Source organism: Mytilus californianus, unplaced genomic scaffold (genome assembly GCF_021869535.1).
Source record: "Mytilus californianus isolate M0D057914Y unplaced genomic scaffold, xbMytCali1.0.p SCAF_3, whole genome shotgun sequence".
Classification (NCBI taxonomy): Eukaryota; Metazoa; Mollusca; class Bivalvia; order Mytilida; family Mytilidae; genus Mytilus; species Mytilus californianus.
In genome coordinates this window covers 36,220,275-36,242,604 of record NW_026262679.1, presented here as the reverse complement: position 1 = coordinate 36,242,604, position 22,330 = coordinate 36,220,275, and the positions used below count along the sequence as shown (strand labels likewise).

The 22,330-nt window shown below is 32.3% G+C and overlaps 1 protein-coding gene across 4 annotated transcripts; it reads left to right on the top strand.

The window, feature by feature from the left end:
* Window positions 1-1,182: 1,182 nt before the first annotated feature.
* Window positions 1,183-21,449, top strand: LOC127734457 (uncharacterized). Of its 4 annotated transcripts, XM_052244341.1 has the most exons (10): window positions 1,183-1,281; window positions 4,354-4,462; window positions 4,599-4,704; window positions 7,392-7,635; window positions 10,613-10,729; window positions 11,384-12,014; window positions 17,973-18,138; window positions 19,134-19,322; window positions 19,812-20,026; window positions 20,524-21,449. In XM_052244341.1, exons 3-10 carry the CDS (start codon window positions 4,607-4,609, stop codon window positions 21,132-21,134), a joined length of 2,271 nt encoding a protein of 756 aa, XP_052100301.1. In that variant the 5' UTR covers window positions 1,183-1,281; window positions 4,354-4,462; window positions 4,599-4,606; the 3' UTR covers window positions 21,135-21,449. The 4 variants fall into 4 exon arrangements, with proteins under 4 accessions (XP_052100301.1, XP_052100300.1, XP_052100302.1 ...); XM_052244340.1 differs by lacking the exon at window positions 4,354-4,462; XM_052244342.1 differs by lacking the exons at window positions 1,183-1,281; window positions 4,354-4,462 and adding an exon at window positions 4,031-4,138.
* Window positions 21,450-22,330: the final 881 nt, after the last annotated feature.

The window sequence follows — 22,330 nt, the reverse complement described above, 5'->3', positions numbered from 1 at the left end:
TAAGCAGATCCTGCTCCACATGTTGCACCCGTCGTGTTGCTCGTGTTAGAACAAACCCGGTAAATAGTCTAATTCGGTAAGTCACATTCGTGAAATGGGAACTGGATTGTAGTTACGACATTAGGTACATATCCGCTATTATCTGTGAAACGGATATTCCATAACGGTCAACCAACTCGTGATGGCGTCCGTAAAATTTACGAAGGAATGATTTCAACTTCACCATTTGGAACTCTTGGTTTAATAACTTCCTGTTGAGCAGCAACCCTCTATCAAGGAAATCGTAATAGGAAATACAAACCCGGGAATATCGTATCAATTGGGAGATATATACTCCGTATGCAGGCGCTGCTGGAATGTTGCTACATAGAAATGGAAAGTTCACAATTGGGAAGCTGAAATCATATCTTTTGTCGTAAAGTTTTGTTTACAACCGACCCTCATTGTCAATTTCTAGATGTAAGTCAAGATATGAGGCAGACTTAACTGTATCTGTTGTATCCTTTATCTCTAGTTCGATGGGATAGATGCGTTCAACATAGTCACCAAATTTTGAATTATTTAGTGAGAGAACATCATCTATATAGCGGAAAGTAAAGTTAAAGGATACTGGTAACTTGTTTTGTTTCTTCCTAAGAAGTTCCTGTATGAAGTCAGCCTCATAAGAATAAAGGAACAAGTCGGCAAGAAGAGGGGCACAGTTGGTTCACATAGTCTAAAATGGGCTTATTACATATATATCCAGTACGTACTGAGAGAAAACATCCTGCCAAGATATTATGACAAATTTGTTGAAACAACAGTGTAATGGGTCTTTTTATATATCTACATAAGGAGTATTCGATTCAATATTTCGATCAAGGAACGCATTTATTTTAGAGGACACATTATATATTTTATCGGCGCTGAGTAATTTCTAACAAGTTTCAAATGTACTAAAAACAACTCTTTGCTCTTTTTTTAGAAAATGTAATCTAAACATTGAAATAAGTTTTGTCTAAATCACAGCCTGTACTACAATTATGCAAGTATCTACCAAACATAGCATGCGAAGCGTAACGTTTTATATGTGGTTTTCAAAATGACGGTGCAATTATTATAATGATGTAATTTTAATGATTCTATCTATGAAAATTTCTAGAGCAGATAATTTAAAAACGTTAAACTTCCCCAGTACTTGTTTACTTTCCATCAAAGAATATAACCAAAGTAAAGTAGTTTACCTTCTCCATTAAATACCAGAGGAAATTGAAGGAACTATCTAAAAACCATCTTTTATTTGTAAGTGTTTGTTTTACTTTCAATTTATAAATTATTTTTACCAGGCTTCAACTTATGAAGTAAAATATATTTTAAATCTAACATGATAATATTACAACGACTTATTTGGACTTATATTACAAATGTCTTATATTGTTTCTGATCTTTCTGTTTACTTATATACGAATCTTTCGAGGATTTGGACTCCTAATAATTCATCACATATCTTCACGTTTATCGACTTACATTAATTGACTGAACCTAACATAGACAAATCGTCGTTTGATTCTTATAATGTTCTATGTCCACTTTTGATAAAAAAAATAAGATATTTATATATTTGAGATCCAGATTGTATGGTTTATCTCCCTATACAACTATAAAACGAGATTTCTACATTCTACGAGTTTTTGACAGAACTATACTAGTTGAACATCGGAAGTTCAGAGAAAAATCATTTTATAGTGTTGTATCGCCACTATTTTTCGGATATTACTACTTTTAAATAATTGTTTTCAAAATTTATCAAAATTATCTTAGTCAATACTATGATTCTTTTATTTATGATTATTTCAACTCAATCTTTGAGTCATACTAAGTAAAATAAAACATTACAGAATTTGAAATATTACAGAATTTTAAAAAAATCCATTGTATATCTCCAATACAAATATTGGAAATGATTTCTAAAAGAATATTTTGTATTGTAGTGTTCTATCTCCAGAAAATTTATTCAAGGTGGTTGTTTATTCAAAAACAATTGAACAAAAAGTTGCTCTTCAAGTCCATAAAGTCCATTGCTATGTGTCTTTTTTTCTAAACCTCAGTCAAAAATATATGATATTGCATTTTTAAAATATTCAATTTCCTAATGTTATGAAAAAATGGGATTAACATAATTATAACATTCATACGACTCATTCTCTTAATGATACTTGCATTTATATGGGAACTAAAAGACTTTATTTATTTATGTAGGCAATAGCGCTAAAAGTATATATAATGGGAGACAGTCTTGTGTTGAAATGTTAAACAAAAACTGAAAGTGCGTTAAGTTTTCAAGAATATTAATTGTTAAAGTTCTAACAGAATGCGGTTGGATTTTATAATTTTACAACAACATATTGTAGTATTCTTTAAAATGTTCTTTCATGACATTTTAAGAACTGTATAACCTACACTTATACTGTAAATTAGTAACGATTTTTCCTTTTCGCGTGGACATTCAATGAGAGTTCTACTTCCTAATTTCATTTGCTCACGGCTTGCTTAAGGCAAGCTTTGGTAACTTTTTTTACTTACACGAGTAATTTTTAATATAAAGTACTTGAAAAGAGATTTAATCATATTCAAATACAATAACCCTAAAAATCGTTAGGTTACATTCATGAATGTGTATAACTATTATTATTTGTTGTTCCTGTGTTACACATACATAGTATGGTGAATAAATTGGGTGTATAGTATCATTGGTGAGGTTTTAAAAAGAATGGTGTATCTGTATAGCATTTTTTATTGATATTTGAGAACTATGCATTAGAAAAAATGGGATGTACAATGCACCATTTCTAAAAATCATCCAGACTTTCAATTCGGTATGTTTACAATTGTGACAAAGTAAACAGCGTTATTCTCACAATGACTTTATGCCTCTATAAGTCTGGAAATGTAATGGCGGGTCACATATAAGTAAACAGATATCTACTTCGCCAAATGTGTCTCCCAATTATGTCACTAGTAAACCAACTTTGAACTAAAACGGTCATTTTGATGTAAACAGCTCTTCTTTGGCAATAAATAATTAAGTCAGTCAATTTTCGGACTCATCCACTCCGGTAAATTCAAAACTGTTCAAAATATAAACAAAAACAACCTCTTAATATCATTGTCTTTTTCTGATGTCAGTTTTATCAAGTGCTTTACTTATCTTTAAATAGAACTTCTCGCCAAATATTGTCTGTGTCTGTCCCGCAAGTCAAGAGCCTGTTATTTAGTTGCTGTCGTTTGTTACTGTATATCATTTTTTTTTTCGTTTATTGTTTTGTACATAAACAAGGCCGTTAGTTTTTCTGGTTTGAATTGTTTTACATTTGTCATTTCGGGGCATTTTATAGCTTGCTATGCGTGATGCTTCTACCCCATTTGGTCTCTTAGAAGACTTGTCTCACAGGCAAATATATCACATATTTTTTTTTATATCATCAAAATACCAAACTTGAAATTGTGTACGCCAGACACGTGTTTCGCCTACATAAGACTCATAACTGGCGCGTGAAACCTTTTTAATATTTGATATATATGTCCTGCTATAAAATGCATGATTCGACTATAAAAAGAACATACTAACCAAAAATCAAAATAGACGACACCACGGCTAAAACAAAACAAAACAAACCATTGATAAAACATTACACACAAAGGTAAAGACATCATAAACATCATCATAACTTAGAGAGAAATTTAGGGATCCGATCCACTTATGACAACAGTTGTGTTGCAAATATTTGATACAATCGCATCATTCTTCACTGACGAACATGTGCTCATTAATACTTGGGAAGGCGTTTCATTTCCATGCGAGTTTAATGTAACGCATTTTTATTTTATTGAATGACAATTCAATTTGTAGTACAAGTACGATGAACTGATGCGATTCCAATTACACAATATAGAAATGAAGATCCCCATCCAGACCCTAACGTATTGTTATTCACTTTGATTTAGTCGAGGTACATGACCAATGGTATTTAAACTATAAAAAAAACAGTCGATTTGAAAACACTGTCGAGGAACTAAAATTTGAATTAAGATACCGAATGATAAATAAAATCTATATAAACATCTTTTTCACCGGGAGCATAAAAAGTTTTAATTCAACGTAAGCATATATACAGTAGGATGGAAAGTTGTTGCTTTGCATGAACTTGAACAACTTCGGTATTCCAGACACCGGTAAAGAAAAACGTCACGAAGGCATCATGTTCGATATGTATGCTTATTCGATTCACATATTTTATAATTTTATAAGAAGAGTATATTTTTCTCTCGATATTATCAATATTTCTATTATTACTTTTTTGTTTTAATTTCAAGCTTTCTGTGTGACAAAAAGAGCACTATTTACGACGCGATTATAATGTTGGATTGTACAGGTATATTAAATCGACATGTTTATCCGGATCTTTCAATCATTTTTCTACAGGTAAGTGCGTCTTATCAACTTACAAACATTTTGTTTTTAAACGAACAAAAGATAAAAAATAAGGTAAAGAGTTTAGTTTCAATTTGTTTACAAGGATTTCATGTTGAAGATTAAGTAAAACATTGTTCTATTTTAGATGAAAAAATGAAATTGGTAATTCTTCTTGTGTTCCTGGCACGGAATATTTTTGCCAGTAACTCGTCTTGTCGGCTTACGTCACTCATCAATGAAAAACAATCGAAGTAAGTAAATTTTTAGCACTTTAGCGTCTCTCATAATGCTAATGTATCAATACTCTAATCTGTATACTCCACAATATATAATTGTGTTAACGCTGCCAACAATCATATGTCTTTAACAATTCTAGTGATAATAAACATATAACTATATCATTCAGTATTCTATACAATAACAAAGTCATCAATGATACCAGGAAGTACGCCAGGCGCTCGTTTCATCTTCACCAGATTAATCAGTGGCGCTCAAATCAAAACAGTTGGAAGGACAAATCTATTACAAAATGCAAGGGTATTGAAAACCCAAACTTCTATAAAACGTTTTGCCATCTATGTATTGGAGTAAAAAAAACATGTATTTCGAAAAATTTTAACATTTAATAAAGAGTACCGTATCTATGATTTGTCAGCACCGAAATGTTAACCACTGGGCTGGTGATATCCTAGAGGACGAAACGTCCAACAGCAGTGATTTACATATTAAGTCAAAAACTGAAATCTTGATATACATTTTGATGTATACTATAGAATACATTTGTGCAGTTGTGTCATATCTATTTGCAAAAATAACAAAATATTTGAAAAAAAGAAATCGGTATAATCCTCGCCATGACTACTTATAGTATCGTGTAAGTCCTCGTAGTTAATAAACATGAGGTGGAATCTGTAAAAGAAAGCAACTAAAATGATCCTCAGAGTGACAGGACAAACCAAATGTGAAGTAGGCACAATTCATATAGATGGTTAACAATTACAAATTTGTAAAGAAAAGTCAAGGATGTATAAGTGTCGAAAAATATGAAGAGCTATATGACCAAATGGGACCTAAAATAATAGCCAAATCCTTCTATGCTGAACGTTGCCTTATTTAGTTGGAACCTTAAAAAAATTATGTCATTGTAGAAACACTTTATATAATTGTGTTAAAGCTGTCAACAATCTTATGTCTTTAACAATTCTAGTGATATCAATGATACCAGGTAGTACGCCAGGTGCTCGTCTCATCTTCACCGGATTAACCAGTGGCGTTCAAATCAAAATAGTTGGAAGGCTAATAGATATAAGAAGATGTGGTATGAGTGCCAATGAGACAACTCTCCATCCAAATCAAAATTTATAAAAGTAAACCATTATAGGTCACAGTACGGTCTTCAACACGGAGCCTTGGCTCACACCGAACAGTAAGCTATAAAGGGCCCCAAAAAATTACTAGTGTAAAACCATTCAAACGGGAAAACCAACGGTCTAATCTATATAAAAAACGAGAAACGAGAAACACTTATGAACCACATCAACAAACGACAACTACTGAACATCAGATTTCTGACTTAGGACAGGTGCAAACAAATGCAGCGGGTTTAAACGTTTTAATGGTACCAAACCTTCACCCTTTTTCTGAAACAATAGTGTAACATCACAACATCGAAAGATACCCTATAAAATATCAACTGAAATAGCTTAACTCAATCAAAGGACATATTAACACCATTGAACATACACTGAACAAATAAATTTGACCTATGACACAATGTAAATACAAAATAAATAAACTAAGGGTAGAATAATAAAAGTAACATGTTATATCGGTAAGAAATGTTAAACAATTAAAGAAAAACAATATACTCGAACAAAAATATCAGCCATTTGCAATAACTTTAAACACAGGTAAATGAAAATAGTTTTGTTGTTAGGTATACTTGTACAGTACCAATAGAGAAAGGAAATATTTTTACAAAATAAATAATTTTGATGTTCATAGTACGAAGTGAAAATTTATAGTTATACCAAACACTTATCAAAACTGGTATATAGACCAGATATAACCCTGAATAACATTAAATAACAAAAAAGCAATACAATTAGTATCAACAGGTCAAATAAACAAGAAAGTACGATTTGATAGTAAATCTATTACAAAATGCAAGGGCATTGAAAACCTAAAATTCCAAAAACGTTTTGCCATATATGTATTGGAGCAGAAAAACCATGTATTTCGAAAAATTTTAACATTTAATGAAGAGTACCGTAACTATGATTTGTCAGCACCAATATGTTGACTACTGAGCTGATGATAGCCTCGGGAACTGATAGTCCACCAGCAGCTACACAATAAATATCATTTCATAAATATGAATGTGACCGAAGCGCATTTCTGGTTTTAATTTCATCATGATCGTATTTATGAGATTTGAGCATTAACGGTACCAATTTTACTGCGATAAACTGCTGTTGCCTCTAATTCAATAAGTGTGCAATATTATAAATTGGAATCTGCTTTCCATCAATTAAACTGCATATGTGTTCTCATTTTTTATCGGTTGATTGGCGGTAAATGTTTTGAATAATAAGAATTGGAATTATCCCATCACAGTTCTACAATCATTTCAATTGTTTCGTAATAGACCTAGATTTTAAGGATTATGAATCAGTACAGCTTTGCTATATGTACCTATCACAATTTACAAGGCAGAGTTATTTGTCAGTGCGAGCATAACACAATTATTTATCTTTAAAAAAGTTATAATTATGGGTTACTTTTATTACTTTTAGTTTAGCCGACATTTGTTCCGAAACATATAAAGCGACTGATAAGACTGATAGAATATGTGACTATAAAAGCGCGTGCAGTTTGAACATTTCCATTTATTATTACTTTTGTCGTTTCGGATTAAACTAAGTTGATTTTTTTTCAGTATCACGCCAGTTCTTGAAAAACATGAAGCTCTTCTTTTAATGTTCCTTGGCTTTGGAGGTCTATCGATCACCTTAGGGATAGTCCACTTTGCAGTTCGCCGATATATTTATCGAGATGCACACAGCTTAGATACAGTTTTTGATGCCGGCGGAAAAGTTACCTTAGGTCTTACAGCTGTCACAGTGACCTCTCAAATGTTATGGCCGGCTGACTTCCTACAAAGTGCTACGATCATGAGTAAGGTAAGAATAACTCTTAGTTTCAACAGCTAAAGAAATGTGTAAACACGAATAGCCATACATCTAAATGATTCCTAAAATAATATACAAAACATCTTAAGTAAATTTTGCTTGATCAATTTGGAAACTAGATTCTAAATTTTAACTTTTAGAGTTAAGAGCACAACCCTCTAAATCAAGCCCGTATTATTATGTAAACATGCATGCGCGTAAAGTATCATTTGAGATCTGTAAACGCCATACGATGGACCAAACAGTATGCTACAACTAAGAAATTGGAAGTTATCCATTTGTATCAATTTCGAGAAAAACACATGAACAAGTTCGCTGCGTTGTACTTGCTGTTTGAATCCGTGAAAGTATTAACTAAGTTTGTTTTTCTTGATTATGATTTGCATTTACCATTTTTATCATATAAGCACTGTTAATAGATCAATTTACAATATTCAAGAGTTGTGTAGCGTGTAGAAAATTATAAAGTTTTGATGTCATCAAAAACGTTGTGACTGATTAAAGACATTCGAATGAATAATTTGAATTTAAAAAAAAATCAGTTCTTATTGCCACCTTAATTGTTCCAAGTTTGATAACCATTATTAAGCTAGATAACCGGAGAGAAAATCAAACTCGTTCTAGAACTTTATATCATTATGCAAATAAATACCACAAAAAAGATCAACAAATGCATGGTTAAAACTTAATCCTTAGCTTCGGAGTGTGATAAACATGATAAATAATCGAAACTTTTAACTTGAAATATCGAGATGATTTTTTGAACGGAGGGCAACACCGTGATATCTTTTCCTTTGAACAAAAATATGGAGTTACATTCTTAGTTGCAATAAGAACTGTTGTCAATAATATAGATGCATATTTACATTTATACACATTGCAATTGTGTGTCAACATGTATTTTAAGTGCAAATGTTGGTGAACCTACATAACATTATATAAATACTCAAGTGGCGGAAGATACATTTAAAGGGAGCAAGCACTTTTGAGGGGAAGACAATGTTTTGTATCTATGAAAAAGGGGGTGCCAAAAAGTCAACTATATCATACATGGGCTTTTATACAGTTTTCCATGCCAAACTAGAGTATTGCTTGAAATGGCCTTTAAAAGATTTATTCTGAAAATAATGTAAGAGGACAAAACAAAGTGTGTAGTGTCATTTTCAATTGGGGTATTGCCATACTGTGGATTCATTTATTTTCAAGGATACAAATTTTCGTGTATTGAGGAAAACTTGTATGTTTTAGATATTTGATTTCGTGGATTTTCCAAAGTCTGTATACAAACCTTTAAAAAATGTGAATTTCGTTAAAAATTTAGATTCGTGGTTATCCTCTACCAACGAAATCAACGAAAATAAGTATCCCCGAAAAAAAATGAATCCACATTATATTTTATATTCGTCATTATTAAATCTAAAGGAGGTACCAAAATATTATTGTGCAATTATTCATAAATATCTAAACTATCAGGTACTACAAGTAAATAATCACACAGAAGCTGGTGAGGGTCGAACGAAAAACTATCATGTCCTAACAACGACAGAATCTGTCATTATTTCAACATCATTTTGCTATATTTCGACAAAGTATTGCGTTAATTCCAGAATGAATGTCGTAATTAAGCATGACATTATTAAGCGATAAAGTATTTTATAGGGATCAGTGTTTATAGGAAAGGTCTAGCGTTAAAGGTTAGGGTTTAGTATAATGGTCAGTATTCAAAAGTAAAGTGTCGGTTGGAGTTTTGATATGGTTAAAGTAAGGATGGAAATAGGTTAGGGTAAAAGTTGCGGTAAAGATAACATACAATAAGGGTTTGGATTAGTTCATTCAAAGGGTGAAAGTATGTTATGTCATTACCAAAACAATAAACTAAACAACAGCTTATTCTTCTCCAAACAGAACATCAACCATAAGTAAACATTACATGTGTACTTTACCCGCATCGAACTTGAGATAAAAGATACAACAGATACAGTTAAGTCTGCCTCATATCTTGACTTACATTTAGAAATTTGACAATGAGGGTTATTTATAAACAAAACTTTATGACAAAAGAGATGATTTCAGCTTCCCAAATGTGAACTTTCCATTTTTTGTAGCAACATTCCAGCAGCGCCTGCATACGGGGTATATATCTCCCAGTTGATACGATACTCCAGGGCTTGTATTTCTTATCATGATTTCCTTGATAGAGGGTTGCTGATCACAAGGAAGCTATTAAACCAAGAGTTCCAAGTGATGAAGTTTAAATCATCCCTTCGTAAATTTTACGGACGCCATCACGAGTTGGTTGACCGTTACGGTAAATCCGTTTCACAGATGATAGCGGATGTGTTCCTAATGTCGTAATTACAATCCCCTCCCCTTTTCCGAATGCGACTTACCGAATTAGACTTATTACCGGGTTTGTTCTAACATGAGCAACACAACGGGTGCTACATGTGGAGCAGGATCTGCTTACCCTTCCGGAGCACCTGAGATCACCCCCAGTTTTTGGTGAGGTTCGTGTTGCTTAGTCTTTAGTTTTCTATGTTGTGTTTTGTGTACTATTGTTTGTCTGTTTGTCTTTTTCTTTTTTAGCCATGGCGTTGTCAGTTTATTTTCGACTTATAAGTTTGAATGTCCCTTTGATATCTTTCGCCTCTCTTTTACCGTATATTAACTTGTTGTTTACCATTACTGTAACTTACTGTTCTCAAAACAGAACCTCAAACCTAAGTAAACATAACATTTGTATTTTACCTTACATTAACTTGTTGTTAACCATTACTTTAACTTACTCTTATCCTTAGTTTAACTTTCTTATTCCTAATAATATACCATAAATTACCTTATCCATTTACATGATAATTCTAACAAAATTCGAACCCTTATTAGAACCTTTATCAACGACATTTTATGTCGAAATAACGACCATGGCCATTAAAGGCTTTCGTAACGCAACTTATATTTCATTTTTCAGTACGGACTAGGAGGCTCATTATTTTTTGCAGTAGCCATTGTGTTGGATATTTTAATGTTCCCAGTTCTTTCGTTAACACTTAAGACAAGGGCACCAGGAGCTAAAACTTTTCTACAGGTAAATGTTTTTCCTTCTTTTTTTGTTTTCTATACTTTTTACCCATTTGTTTATTTATTCATTTATTTGTTGATATTGTGATTGGATAGAAGTTAACAATCATGGGGTGAAATTGATAAAAGATGTTATTGTCGTTCTGTTTGATTTATTGCTTCAACTATATACACGAATACAGAAAATGATATACGGCAATAACCCAACGGCACAATAAGACAAATAGAGTTCAACATACGGTCTTCAACAACAGACAAGGGGAAAAAATATGTGAAAAAACTCGAGACCTACACAGACGGTCACCAACACCAAATTCGCTAAATTAGAGAAATATTGAAATATAAGTCCAGACAACTCAATTCTTTTGGATATCCCTAAGCTTGTTTGTGTATCTATGAATCGAATTTAAAAGTGGAATACGAGACAGCGATTTACCAAAAAAAACAAAAAACTATTTCCAGACATAGACGTGAAAATAAAAAATCTTCAAATGAAATTACACTTTATTAATTCCGCACATCCGAAGCGCTTTTCTGGATTTACCTTCATCAGGAAACGCTCGAATCCAAACATTTGAATATAAGATAATTGTCCAAACAACATGTCAAACAAGACATAAATTGACAGAAACTTTAACATTATCGACATTTTTAATTTTAGATTATTTGCGCACGCTTTGGAAAAGGAGCACACATTGTGTTTTGCTGTATTGCACTATTTGCCAATATGATAACAGTGATGGCTCTTATTTTAGCAGCCAAAGCCGCTATGAATGTTCTAGTGAAGGATGTTTCAGATGAAATGATTCTTCTCTTGTTGGCTTTCCTATTTGGTTCTTACTGTCTTATTGGTGGACTTGGTACTACCTTCTATATATCATATTTTAACACTGCTTTAACATTTGTCAGTGTACTAGTGTTTATTGTACACGTAACATATAAAGAGACTGACAACATTTTCACAAAGAAGGAAAATATATACGAGGCCATGAAATGTATACACGCTCCAGATGGTAATTATGAAAACTCATTTTTGACATTTAGATCTCGAGGAGGTGTGATATATGGAGTAGTGGTGTTTCTTATGGCAACATCATTGAGTTTTTGTGACCAAGCTCATTGGCAAAGTCGAATTGCAGCTAAGCCTGCTCAGGGTGTTGCAGGCTTTTTCATCGCTGCCTACCTGTGGTTTGCTATTCCATTAACGATAACCATTACATCATCCACCTTATACATGTCCATGAGCTATCAGAATGGAACTCATCTGTTGAGCTCTTTTGATGTAGATTCTGGTGAGTTATCAAAACTTTAAAACAACCATGTATCTGGTGTCAAATATCTATAGGTAGGACTCTACAACGATGTTTCCAACGTTTTTCGCTTATAAAAGCGATTTTGATTGGACAACGTCATATATTTTGAAGGGGTATATTAAGGCAACAGTAGTTTACAGATGTTTAAATATCATAAATCGATTAAGAAGATACAAATCAATGTAACAAACAAAAACGAGAGAATCGCATGAGCTTCAAAAGGAGCGAGACCGAGAGCATCGACAATGTAAGCGTCTCCTGCTATGTATGCATCAATTGACAGGCAAATCCACACTCAGTCAAAATATCATAGTTAGGAATAGGCCATAAAAGATAAATTAAAGATCAGATCTGGTATATAAAGATTCAAAACCACAAAACATGTCTTTTTTTTTAAATTTTCGTGATCCGTGATCATGGAAATTTATTTTCTGTGAATCGTGATTGACAAAAAAATCAACTCGTGAACCGTGATGAGACACTCCCCCCACCACCCCCCACCCCCCCCCCCCCCCCCCATCAGGCCCCTCTCATACTAAGTATACTAAGTATAGAATGTGAAATAACATTATTGTATTGGAAGATTTGTGACCATCAGTTTTTTATTTGATGGTTGCCAAATTGGTCTACGGGAGACGCGTCGTTTCAATGCTAGCAAATTCTCAAACACATAACTGTAATCTGCTTAAAAGGATTCAACAAGGAAATAGATAATGACGATGTAATTTTACTCACAGTTCCGTTGTAATTCGTTTTATCTTTATCTCTTGACATATATATATATATATATATATAAATTACAAAGTTCAAGATTTGAAAGCATTAGTAGAAAGCCAAATTGGATGGGTGAGTTTCATAAAAATAAACATTTTCTAAAGCTGCCAAATTGTTTTTTTTTTCTCAAGCTCTGATAAATGTATATTAGGAAAATATACAATTACATGTCAGCAGTATTGTTTCAAATGATCAAATTATATTTTAAAATGTTTAATCCTGTGAGTATATCCAGTTATTACGAAGTCATTTTATTTTAAAACTATATTGACTACCTTTAAAGGGAAAGTCCACGATTTTTTACTTATCATCTAAATATATTCATCTTGACATAAAAAACACATTCACAAAGTTTTAAATTTATATTCTTTCTAATAACAGAGAAAATCAAGTATTTGTAACTTTTTTGATAGACCTACGTCACTGGGTTGTGACGTTTTAACCCGAATTGTTGAATCATGGGAAAAAATTAAATCTGTTAAAGTCTTAATTGCTTATCAGAATTTTACGTAATTAAAAGCGCACAGATGACCGTTGGTCGTAGTTAATAACCAAAATATAAGAATGAAAGAAAATGAATATGTGTGTACCGTTTTGTATTGATTGAATAAAACTTCCTATATGAAGTTATCTAAATATAAATATTTTCGAATTAATTTCATAAATTATTGAGATTTTTTTATAAAATATCTATAGAACATTTTTACTGATATTGAACTGAAAATATTTTAAGTTTTATTTACCGTTATAACTTTGATAACCATTTCAAAGCAAAATATTTGTGAACAGAGTGTGTATATTATTTTGTAAAGTCATTGTTTATTTCTCGATTTGAGGAGAATTCGTTTGAAGTTAACCTTGCAGCAATTTAGCCTCAGGCGTACACAGGTGTGAATTCAAGCGTACACAGGTGTGAATATTGTCATTTTGAATGGATTAACAGAAAGAGTATAGCGTGTCTAATATACCCAGATGAAATACCCGATGACAATAGAGAAACAATAATGAAATTGTATAAATTAATTGAAAATTAACATTCAACTTTTTAATTCCGGAAGTGTTACAATATTAAAATGGAACAATTTTCGGTTACGTTCTATGCAATTAGCATAAAGTTAAGATATGAAGTTAAAAGAATAGTACTTTTAATCTTAAAAATTAAATGTTACATTTCCCAATTAATAATCATTGCACATCTGTTTAATTTACCTTACCGGAATTCTTTAACTTGTATTTAAATCTGGCGATGTTTAAATGCTAACAATCGTACAACTATCGCAATTTTAAAGTTTTTAATTGAAAAAATACAACAGTACAACATGCATGATTTTTTTATAATTTTCTTATTAACATTTCATTCTTACATAATTAAATTCATTTGACAATCACTTAGACAAATTATTTGTGAAAAGAATACCAATTATCGTTTATTTCATTAATGAATATACATACATTATAAATCTAAGCTAATACATTAATTTCTTTGAGGATTTTTTAAGGATAGCCGTCATTAATCCAAATTAGTAATACAGTTGTTGTAATTAAAGGCATATCTTAGTAATGTATTACTGATATTGACGATTTTAGAACAGTTCGTCCCAACCTCGTTGTTCTTGAAACAATCTTTACTAGTATACTTGTAAGTTTCCTGACGTATAAGTGCCATTGAGGATGAGCTCCAGAGATAGCAGACTAGTAGCGTATTTGTTTGTTGGGGCAGGAGAGGCCATGCAACCACTTGTACAGATAAACAAGCTTATGTTGTCAACACTATCAGAAAGAGTTCCCATCGTCGGATGGGGTATATGAAGGTTCCAAGAATGAACTATTGACATGTCTGACTCTGAACAGTTGGTAAACGGACTTAACAATGATCTATAGACATCGACCGCTTGTTCTCGATATTTGAAACTGCATGCATATATACGATTATGAGAGTGATTATTTATCTTGTGTCTGATGAAAACTGAATGCCTGCGTGGTTATATCTTGCCATACGTTTGTATTGGTTTGGTGGGTGTTCACTCAAAATCGTAATTCAAAAATTGTGTTTGTGAGATGTAGATTCACTTTAATACCGAATTTCGTCTATATATTTCACAAGTGTATACCACAGAGAAGATCTGAAGGTATATTACTCCCATTTTGTTTGGGTGTGAACCATCGATGTTTACAGCAATATTTAATGAATAAGATGATGATGGTAGAAAGAACTATGAGCGTCATGTGGCAAATATTACATGCATGTCGGACCATGAGTTGTCAATCTGTATGAAAAGATTTCCAATACAACCATATTGAGTAGGAATTTTTACATGCTATACTTTCGTACTAGTATTACAGGGTTCTTGTGTCGTTTAACTCAGACACACATCTTTTACTTTAAGATGTATTAAAGGTTCTAAATATATATTTATATCTTAAATGTAACAATAATCAAACGCCTATAGGCAATCACTAAAATGATATGAAGTTTTTATACAGATTTATTCTTATTTACACAATCTTTAACTAACTAAATAAATTTAACAAAGTAACACCGTTACACTACGATATAACAAATGGGATACTAATTATTTTTAACCATGCTATGCAGAAACTTAACACATCAAGCAGGAACATATATATTAATATACTGTTCCCAGCATCAAGTTAGTACACGTGAATACCAATTAGGAACACGATGTGTGATTTTGTATAACCAAAAATATCAAAGCGAGCAATAACTTTGTCAAGCAAACATTTTTTTTCACTATGCCTCTCTTTATCTCCGCTCCTTTACAATAACTATTTCGCTTTTCGTCGATCATTCTCTATATTGTTCTCTATTTGGTTATTTTTTTTTTCACTATGCCACTCTATCTCCGCTCCTTTTTCCCCTGTCGTCCTAATCCTTATAAAGATAGGGACATTAGACATAGAAGGGGCTATCTTATCTTCAATGAATTAATATTGATAGTGACTATAAGTGCTGCATTACTTTATATATCTGCATGTTTGCCAATCGACAAAAGCTTGTATTTGCGTAAATAATTTTTTTTCTTCAAAAATATGGTCCAGAATCATGACAAAACAATATTCATTTCACAAAAATGTTCAAAGGTCATGTTTATAATTTTTTTTAAACTTATTATCAGCAAAAATAGTGGATAATATTATTATCAGAACATCATTCATTAAAAGGTAGAACTGTAATTTCAAACACACACAAGATAAACAACGTTAGACACAAATATATGGTTCAATAATTGTTACCTGTGCACACCGGGTAACTCAATAAAGAGGCCATGCATGAACCTGTATTATATAATTGTGTAATACGAATTTTTAGTTGACAGGATGTCACTGGAATACCCAGGGACGTGTATCTAATATACGTCCTTGGAATACCTAACTGAATGTGTCGCTCTGACACGACATCTATCAATAATTCTGACATACCTATTATCAATTCGGGAGGAAGCCAAAATATATATATAATAAGATAACGTAAATAAAATTTAAAAAGAAAAAAAACCTATAAATTTTTCACCGAACATACCAGATAGAGTCACACATTTAACGGTAAAGCTAAGTGTCTTTATAAGTGACCGTTCCGAATTGGTCCCGTATCAATTTGATATAATTTAAAGATTAGTTAAAAAAAACCACTTTTAATAAAAAAAATTGAGATGTCCGATATTTCGATATTTACATATCTATAACCTGGGAATATTATACTATATCAACATATTATGTCCCAGCTAAAACCTCTTCCTAACATTGCTCCTTGTCAATAGCCGTTAAATATCATAATTAAAAACATGTTATTTTATATCGTATAACTTTATTAATTGAAAAATGATCTTGTCTAAATACGGAACTATTCTTTATACAAATCAATGCACTTTATTTAGATGGCATACTAATGAATCTTCTGTAAATCAGTGATTGTTACAAGAACACTGCATTTGTCTTTCTTATAATTGAAACTGTTCTTCCTCATCAAATCTATATTTTTTTTATTCAACGAGATCTTATCATATAAGGATTTGATAACTATAGCTATCAGAACTGCTAGGTTATTTTGTTATTAAAAAAGGATAACTACCATCGAATCTCCCTCGAAACAATATTGTTCAAAATGGTCTTCACACACCAACTTGTGCTTACTATAGATGCACCTCTTTGCTGTTAGTTTAAGGTTGTACAACCATGTCTGATACAATTCTTTCTTTTTTTGTGGGATTGGGAAAACTATGTAGACTTTTGTCATAACCTTGTCTGACAGGACAACCGTACGCTTGACAAGACATTTTGACACTGAATAACCGTCTACGGTTATCCCCAATTGATGATGGGAGCTTTTAACGCACGGTCGGTAAATCCCCGATTCTTTTTGTTCTTTGTGGTTTATAGATATCACGTGACTTTTTAGATCGAACATGCCGACAAGATGGCGATATGTCGAGAACTGATAGTGAATTTCAAAAATCGATTTTGATCTCTTTACATAGAGAATTAAAGTTTTTTTATTTATGAACATGTGGTTTTTTATGCTTAAAGAACAAAATATCAATTTTTAATTTTTTTGCGGAGTTTCCCTTTAATAAAAGACATTTTTGTGACTTATGCGATTATAGAAGTACACAAGAAAAATGAAAAGAGAAAGATGTTAAATTATAATAGATTGTAGGCTGCCGCTTCACTTGCAACGTCAATTATTACCATTATTCATCACAAGAACCAATTTATTAATTAATCAACAAGGACATAGGAATAAACGAAATACGGTTGCAATTAATAAAAGTGTCGCTCAGGGTGTGTTTGAAATGAAGCAATACAAGAATCTCATAAGCATCCCTAACGAAGAGCTTCTGTTCGCCTTACGTCGTTTTAATATCCCGAGCAGCTGATGTATCCCTATGCACGAATCTGTTGAACGGAGAATATCTTGTTTTAGTAACGATTAAAAAGAAATTTCAACAAATCAATGTCTTTTGAGGAATTTACTTTTTTAATTGGTTTATGACATTAGGACAATCTTTTGGATCCAGATTTTAGTCCCGTATGATAAGTTTAATGGAAGAATTTCTTGTCACATTGCATGTCTAACTGCAGTAAAAAAAAAATAGAAAAAGACATTTTAACACGATCTATTTTTCTCTTTTCCATTATTTTTAGGCTTTATTACTCCATTTGTAATGGAATCTGTAATGGGTAAGACAGGAGCTTACATGTTGATTACCATGATAACGATGGCATTGATGTCCACGGGATCAGGGGAAGTAATGGCCGTGTCATCGATAATAGTTTATGATATTTATAAAGTTTACATCAGTCCATACAGGTAATTTAAAACGAATGGGATATGTTTGTATCTTTGTACAGGCTTTTTCATTGTTATATATTAAGGAATTTTCCCTTTCTTCTTCACAGCCACTGTATGGCAAACAGAAGAAATCAATGACATGTTGAAATATTATTTTGTCAACCTTCTTGTTCCCTGCATTCTGTTATTATCCTAGTATCTCTATTTTCTAGATTAGGGAGAGTCAACGGCATTGCATACTACTAAATACAATTGCGACGAGAATTTAATGAATCACATGGAAATAAGTTTTTTTTTAAATCTACATGCCATGCAGTAGTTCGATTTTTTATTTTTCCTTTAGAAGGGTTAACTTCGAGGATATAAACAATAAGGCTAATCACGATTAACAAATAGAAATTAAATTCTGACAACTACTTCATATCTTTTGAAAAGTGACAAGTAACCATTTAAAAATAATTTGGTTAAAAAAATAGGGCCAATTTATACAATACCTACGAAAAGGTAACACAACGAAAGCTGATTACCTTAGCTGTATTTGGTACAACCTTTCGGAGTAATTGGTCCTCAATGCTTTTCAGCTTCGTTCTTTATTCTACCTTTTAATTTTTTTGATTTGGGCGTCACTGATGAGTCTTTTGTAGACGAAACGCGCGCCTGGTGTACAAAATTACAACCCTGGTATCTTTGATGAGTTTTTTTCCCTAAGAGTGAAGGACCAAACCACCAAAAAGATGGGCACGGTTTGTTCTATCGGGAAAAAATCACTTGACGGATTACTTATCATGTTTATCTTCAAAACGAACATTAATAATTTCGAAAAAATAATAATGACTTTAATCATTTTTTTGCATTTCCAATTAGTGTATCTTTGAAAGTTTTATTATTAAAAGGGATATATAACGACTACAACAGGCTTTTTCTTTGTTATTACTAGTTTACCCTAATTGTCCGTATTTAGATCATTGTTACATTACCATATTACATTAAACATTGACTTAAACCATTGATAGGAAAGGTATTGATATAACAAACTGTCCATTATGCGGGAAAGAAAGGAAGCATACAGATGACACAGGAAACTCAGACCAGATCTGTAAATGTCCCTCTGTAACTACATGTAAAGCCTGTGAAAATGATGTCATGGTCAGACTGAAAGCTCAGCATTTTATGCATCCTTACGAATGTAGTGTTCATGGCCGGTAAGTTTGTTAATAGTCATTACCTATTTTAATGTTGCCGCAAGTACATAAGTAAGAAGATGAGGTTGGTCAGAGAAACATTTACGCACCAATCACTTAAGAGATGAAAGCAAACATTTTACAAAGCGTGATGTGATGCCAATACCATCCAAAAACTATTTTATATATATTTTGCATTCCGTCCATTCTCAACCCGGTTATCTTATTTCATACTGCCTCAAATATCCGAATTTTGATCGCTATAAAAGTAAGAAGATGTGGTATGATTGCCAATGAGACAACTCTCCACAAGAGACCAAATGACACAGAAAGTAACAACTATAGGTCACCGTAAGGTCTTTAACAAGTCAATATGACAGGTGACCATGTTAAGTAAGACTTAAGTAGTAATTGACAAGTGCGTATAATTATGATACAATTTACTTTCAGACAAGTTTAAATTGCCCAAGAATTAGGGGTTTTGATTGTTTTATTTGTTTATTTGTTTAGGTATCGACGATATGAAGACGAACTATTACACTACAAAACCTGGTGCATGATATGGGTGACAATTGGCATAGTTCCCTATGGACTTATTATTGTTAACCTCGGCGTGAATTTAAACTGGGCTGTTTTCACACTGCAGGGTGTCTATAGTGCATTTCTTTGTCCACTACTAATGTCTATTGTATGGTCAAAATGTACAGCAAAAGCAATAATTACAGGTAAAATTAGTAACAGACATTGGATCTTATGGCATTTCGATTAAGATTACTGCTTTTCAGAATTGATGACAGTTCTGGGTCACATTTAAAAAAAGCGTGTACCAAAACAAGCAAAGGCAACAGTTTTCCCATGTCAATTCATTGTAGGTTTTAATCACTTGAAGACTACAACTACTTATGAAAAGTGGTAATAAAGGAGGTTTTTTATCACTTTAACGCATGGCGTGTCATGCATTAACCTGTCGACGCACTGGTTTCGCTCCTTTTGGAGTTCATGCGATTCCTTCAGTGTTTTATCTTTTTTTATATTATTATTTGTTTTTTTTTCTTCTTCATGGATTTTCGAGATTTGAACATCGGTAAACTACTGTTGCCACTAATTTTCTGCTTATTTACTCCTCTTTTATCAGATTGCATTTTAATTGTTATTCGCTAATATAAAATGAATTCAAGGTGATGGTATTAAATGTATTGGACGATTTGTATATTCATTTTAGGTAGCATAATGGGAATATTTGCATATGTTGCTGGAGTACTAATTGTAGCCGAATTAGTGTATGAAGGAGGATTAGGTAACTTTCTAACCAATACTTCCTCAGATTACAGCTTATTAGGGGGAATAACTTCCGCTGTAATCATGAGTGTCAGCTGCACAATAATCATATCGCTCTGTACTCATAATATCAAGACAAAACAGGATGCTGAAAGGGTTTGGGATAAAACTCTTTCTATTGACAATCCTCTAAATCCTTGGAGGAACGTTTATAAAGAAGAATTTGCCAGTATAAATGTTTCAGAAGATACAAAAGTAAATACAACCCATATGACCAAAATTTTCAGAAGTGCGAGAATACTGGCAGTAGTGGGTGGTTTGATAAGTTTTGTTATATTCGGAGTCGTCATTCCTGCCAACGTTTTATCATTAGAAATATTGACTTATGATCAGTTTTCATCATGGTCGTTCGCCTGTCAGATTTGGGTAATGATTGCCGCAACAGTTGCAATTGTGGTGCCTCCAATCGAGGAAATAGTTCAGATAGTAAGATACTATTCCAGGAACAAGTCAAACGAGTCTGTTAGCCAGAAGTATGTGCTATCTAGCAAATAATGGCAGATATAGCATTTTGAGAGTTACTGTATGGAAAAATATTAATTTGGTAGTTATTGCAGTGAAAATAATAATTTGGTAGTTATTGCAGTGAAAACAACAATTTGGTAGTTATTATAGTGAAAAATAACAATTTGGTAATTAATGTAGTGAAAACTAACAATTTCTTTCTTATTATAGTGAAAAATAACAATTTGGTAGTTATTTTAGTGCAAAATAACAATTTGGTAGTTATTGTAGTGCAAAATAAGAGTTTGACAGTTACTGCAGAGAAAAATATAATCGGATTTTTTTATATTAAAAAATAGGTAGCTATGTCATGTTGTAGTGTATATCTGTGTGTTTGTGCACAGCAGTGTGTACTTCATCAAACATATTAGCTTGTTACATTTGATGAAAGAATACGTGTGAAATTTTAAAAAGTATGTTATACCAAAACCTCCTGACATTCTGGATTGTTGCATATACATTGAAGATAAATGTATCCCTCTGTGTTAACACATTTATAGAATACTGTTTGCAGTTTTTCTCAAAGCTGACAAACAAGGCACGATAAACAAAAACTTTCAGTTGACCAAAATTGCCCGACAAAACTTGGCTTACATCTTCGAAACTACTATCATAAGAAAATCAGAAAAACTGAAAACAGAAAAATGATCAGTAATTGGACGAATAATTTCAAATGATCGACATAACTCCTTGTGAGGATTTTTGCCTCTGAAATGCTATTTTTACAATTTTTCTACTTTAAGCTTATATCTTCTGGGATATTGTAGCTTTTTTTTAGCTTTACTAATATGTAGAATAAAACGTTGGCTCGACGTTTTATGTCTATGTCATGGTTGGACCGCATTAATGGTGATTGAAAGCATAAATTCTGGCATCATTTGTAACGCATAACAAACCCATTTTGAATATAAGGAATAACTTATCTACCAAACTCCGAAAAATTCCAAAATCAAAACCAAAAATCTTTCCAGAAAATGGTGATTATAGTTGAATAGATGGCGAATAGTCCTGAAAGTTGATGAAGGTACTTCTTAAGGCACATAAAACTTCCCACTTACATGATACTCTTGAAACAGGGGAGCAATACGAACAGTTTGCGATCTTGAGTTATTTACCTTTAACAGATGACAAAATTGGGTGTTATTGCAACTTATATTCATGAGAAAATTTAAAATCAACTAAAACAT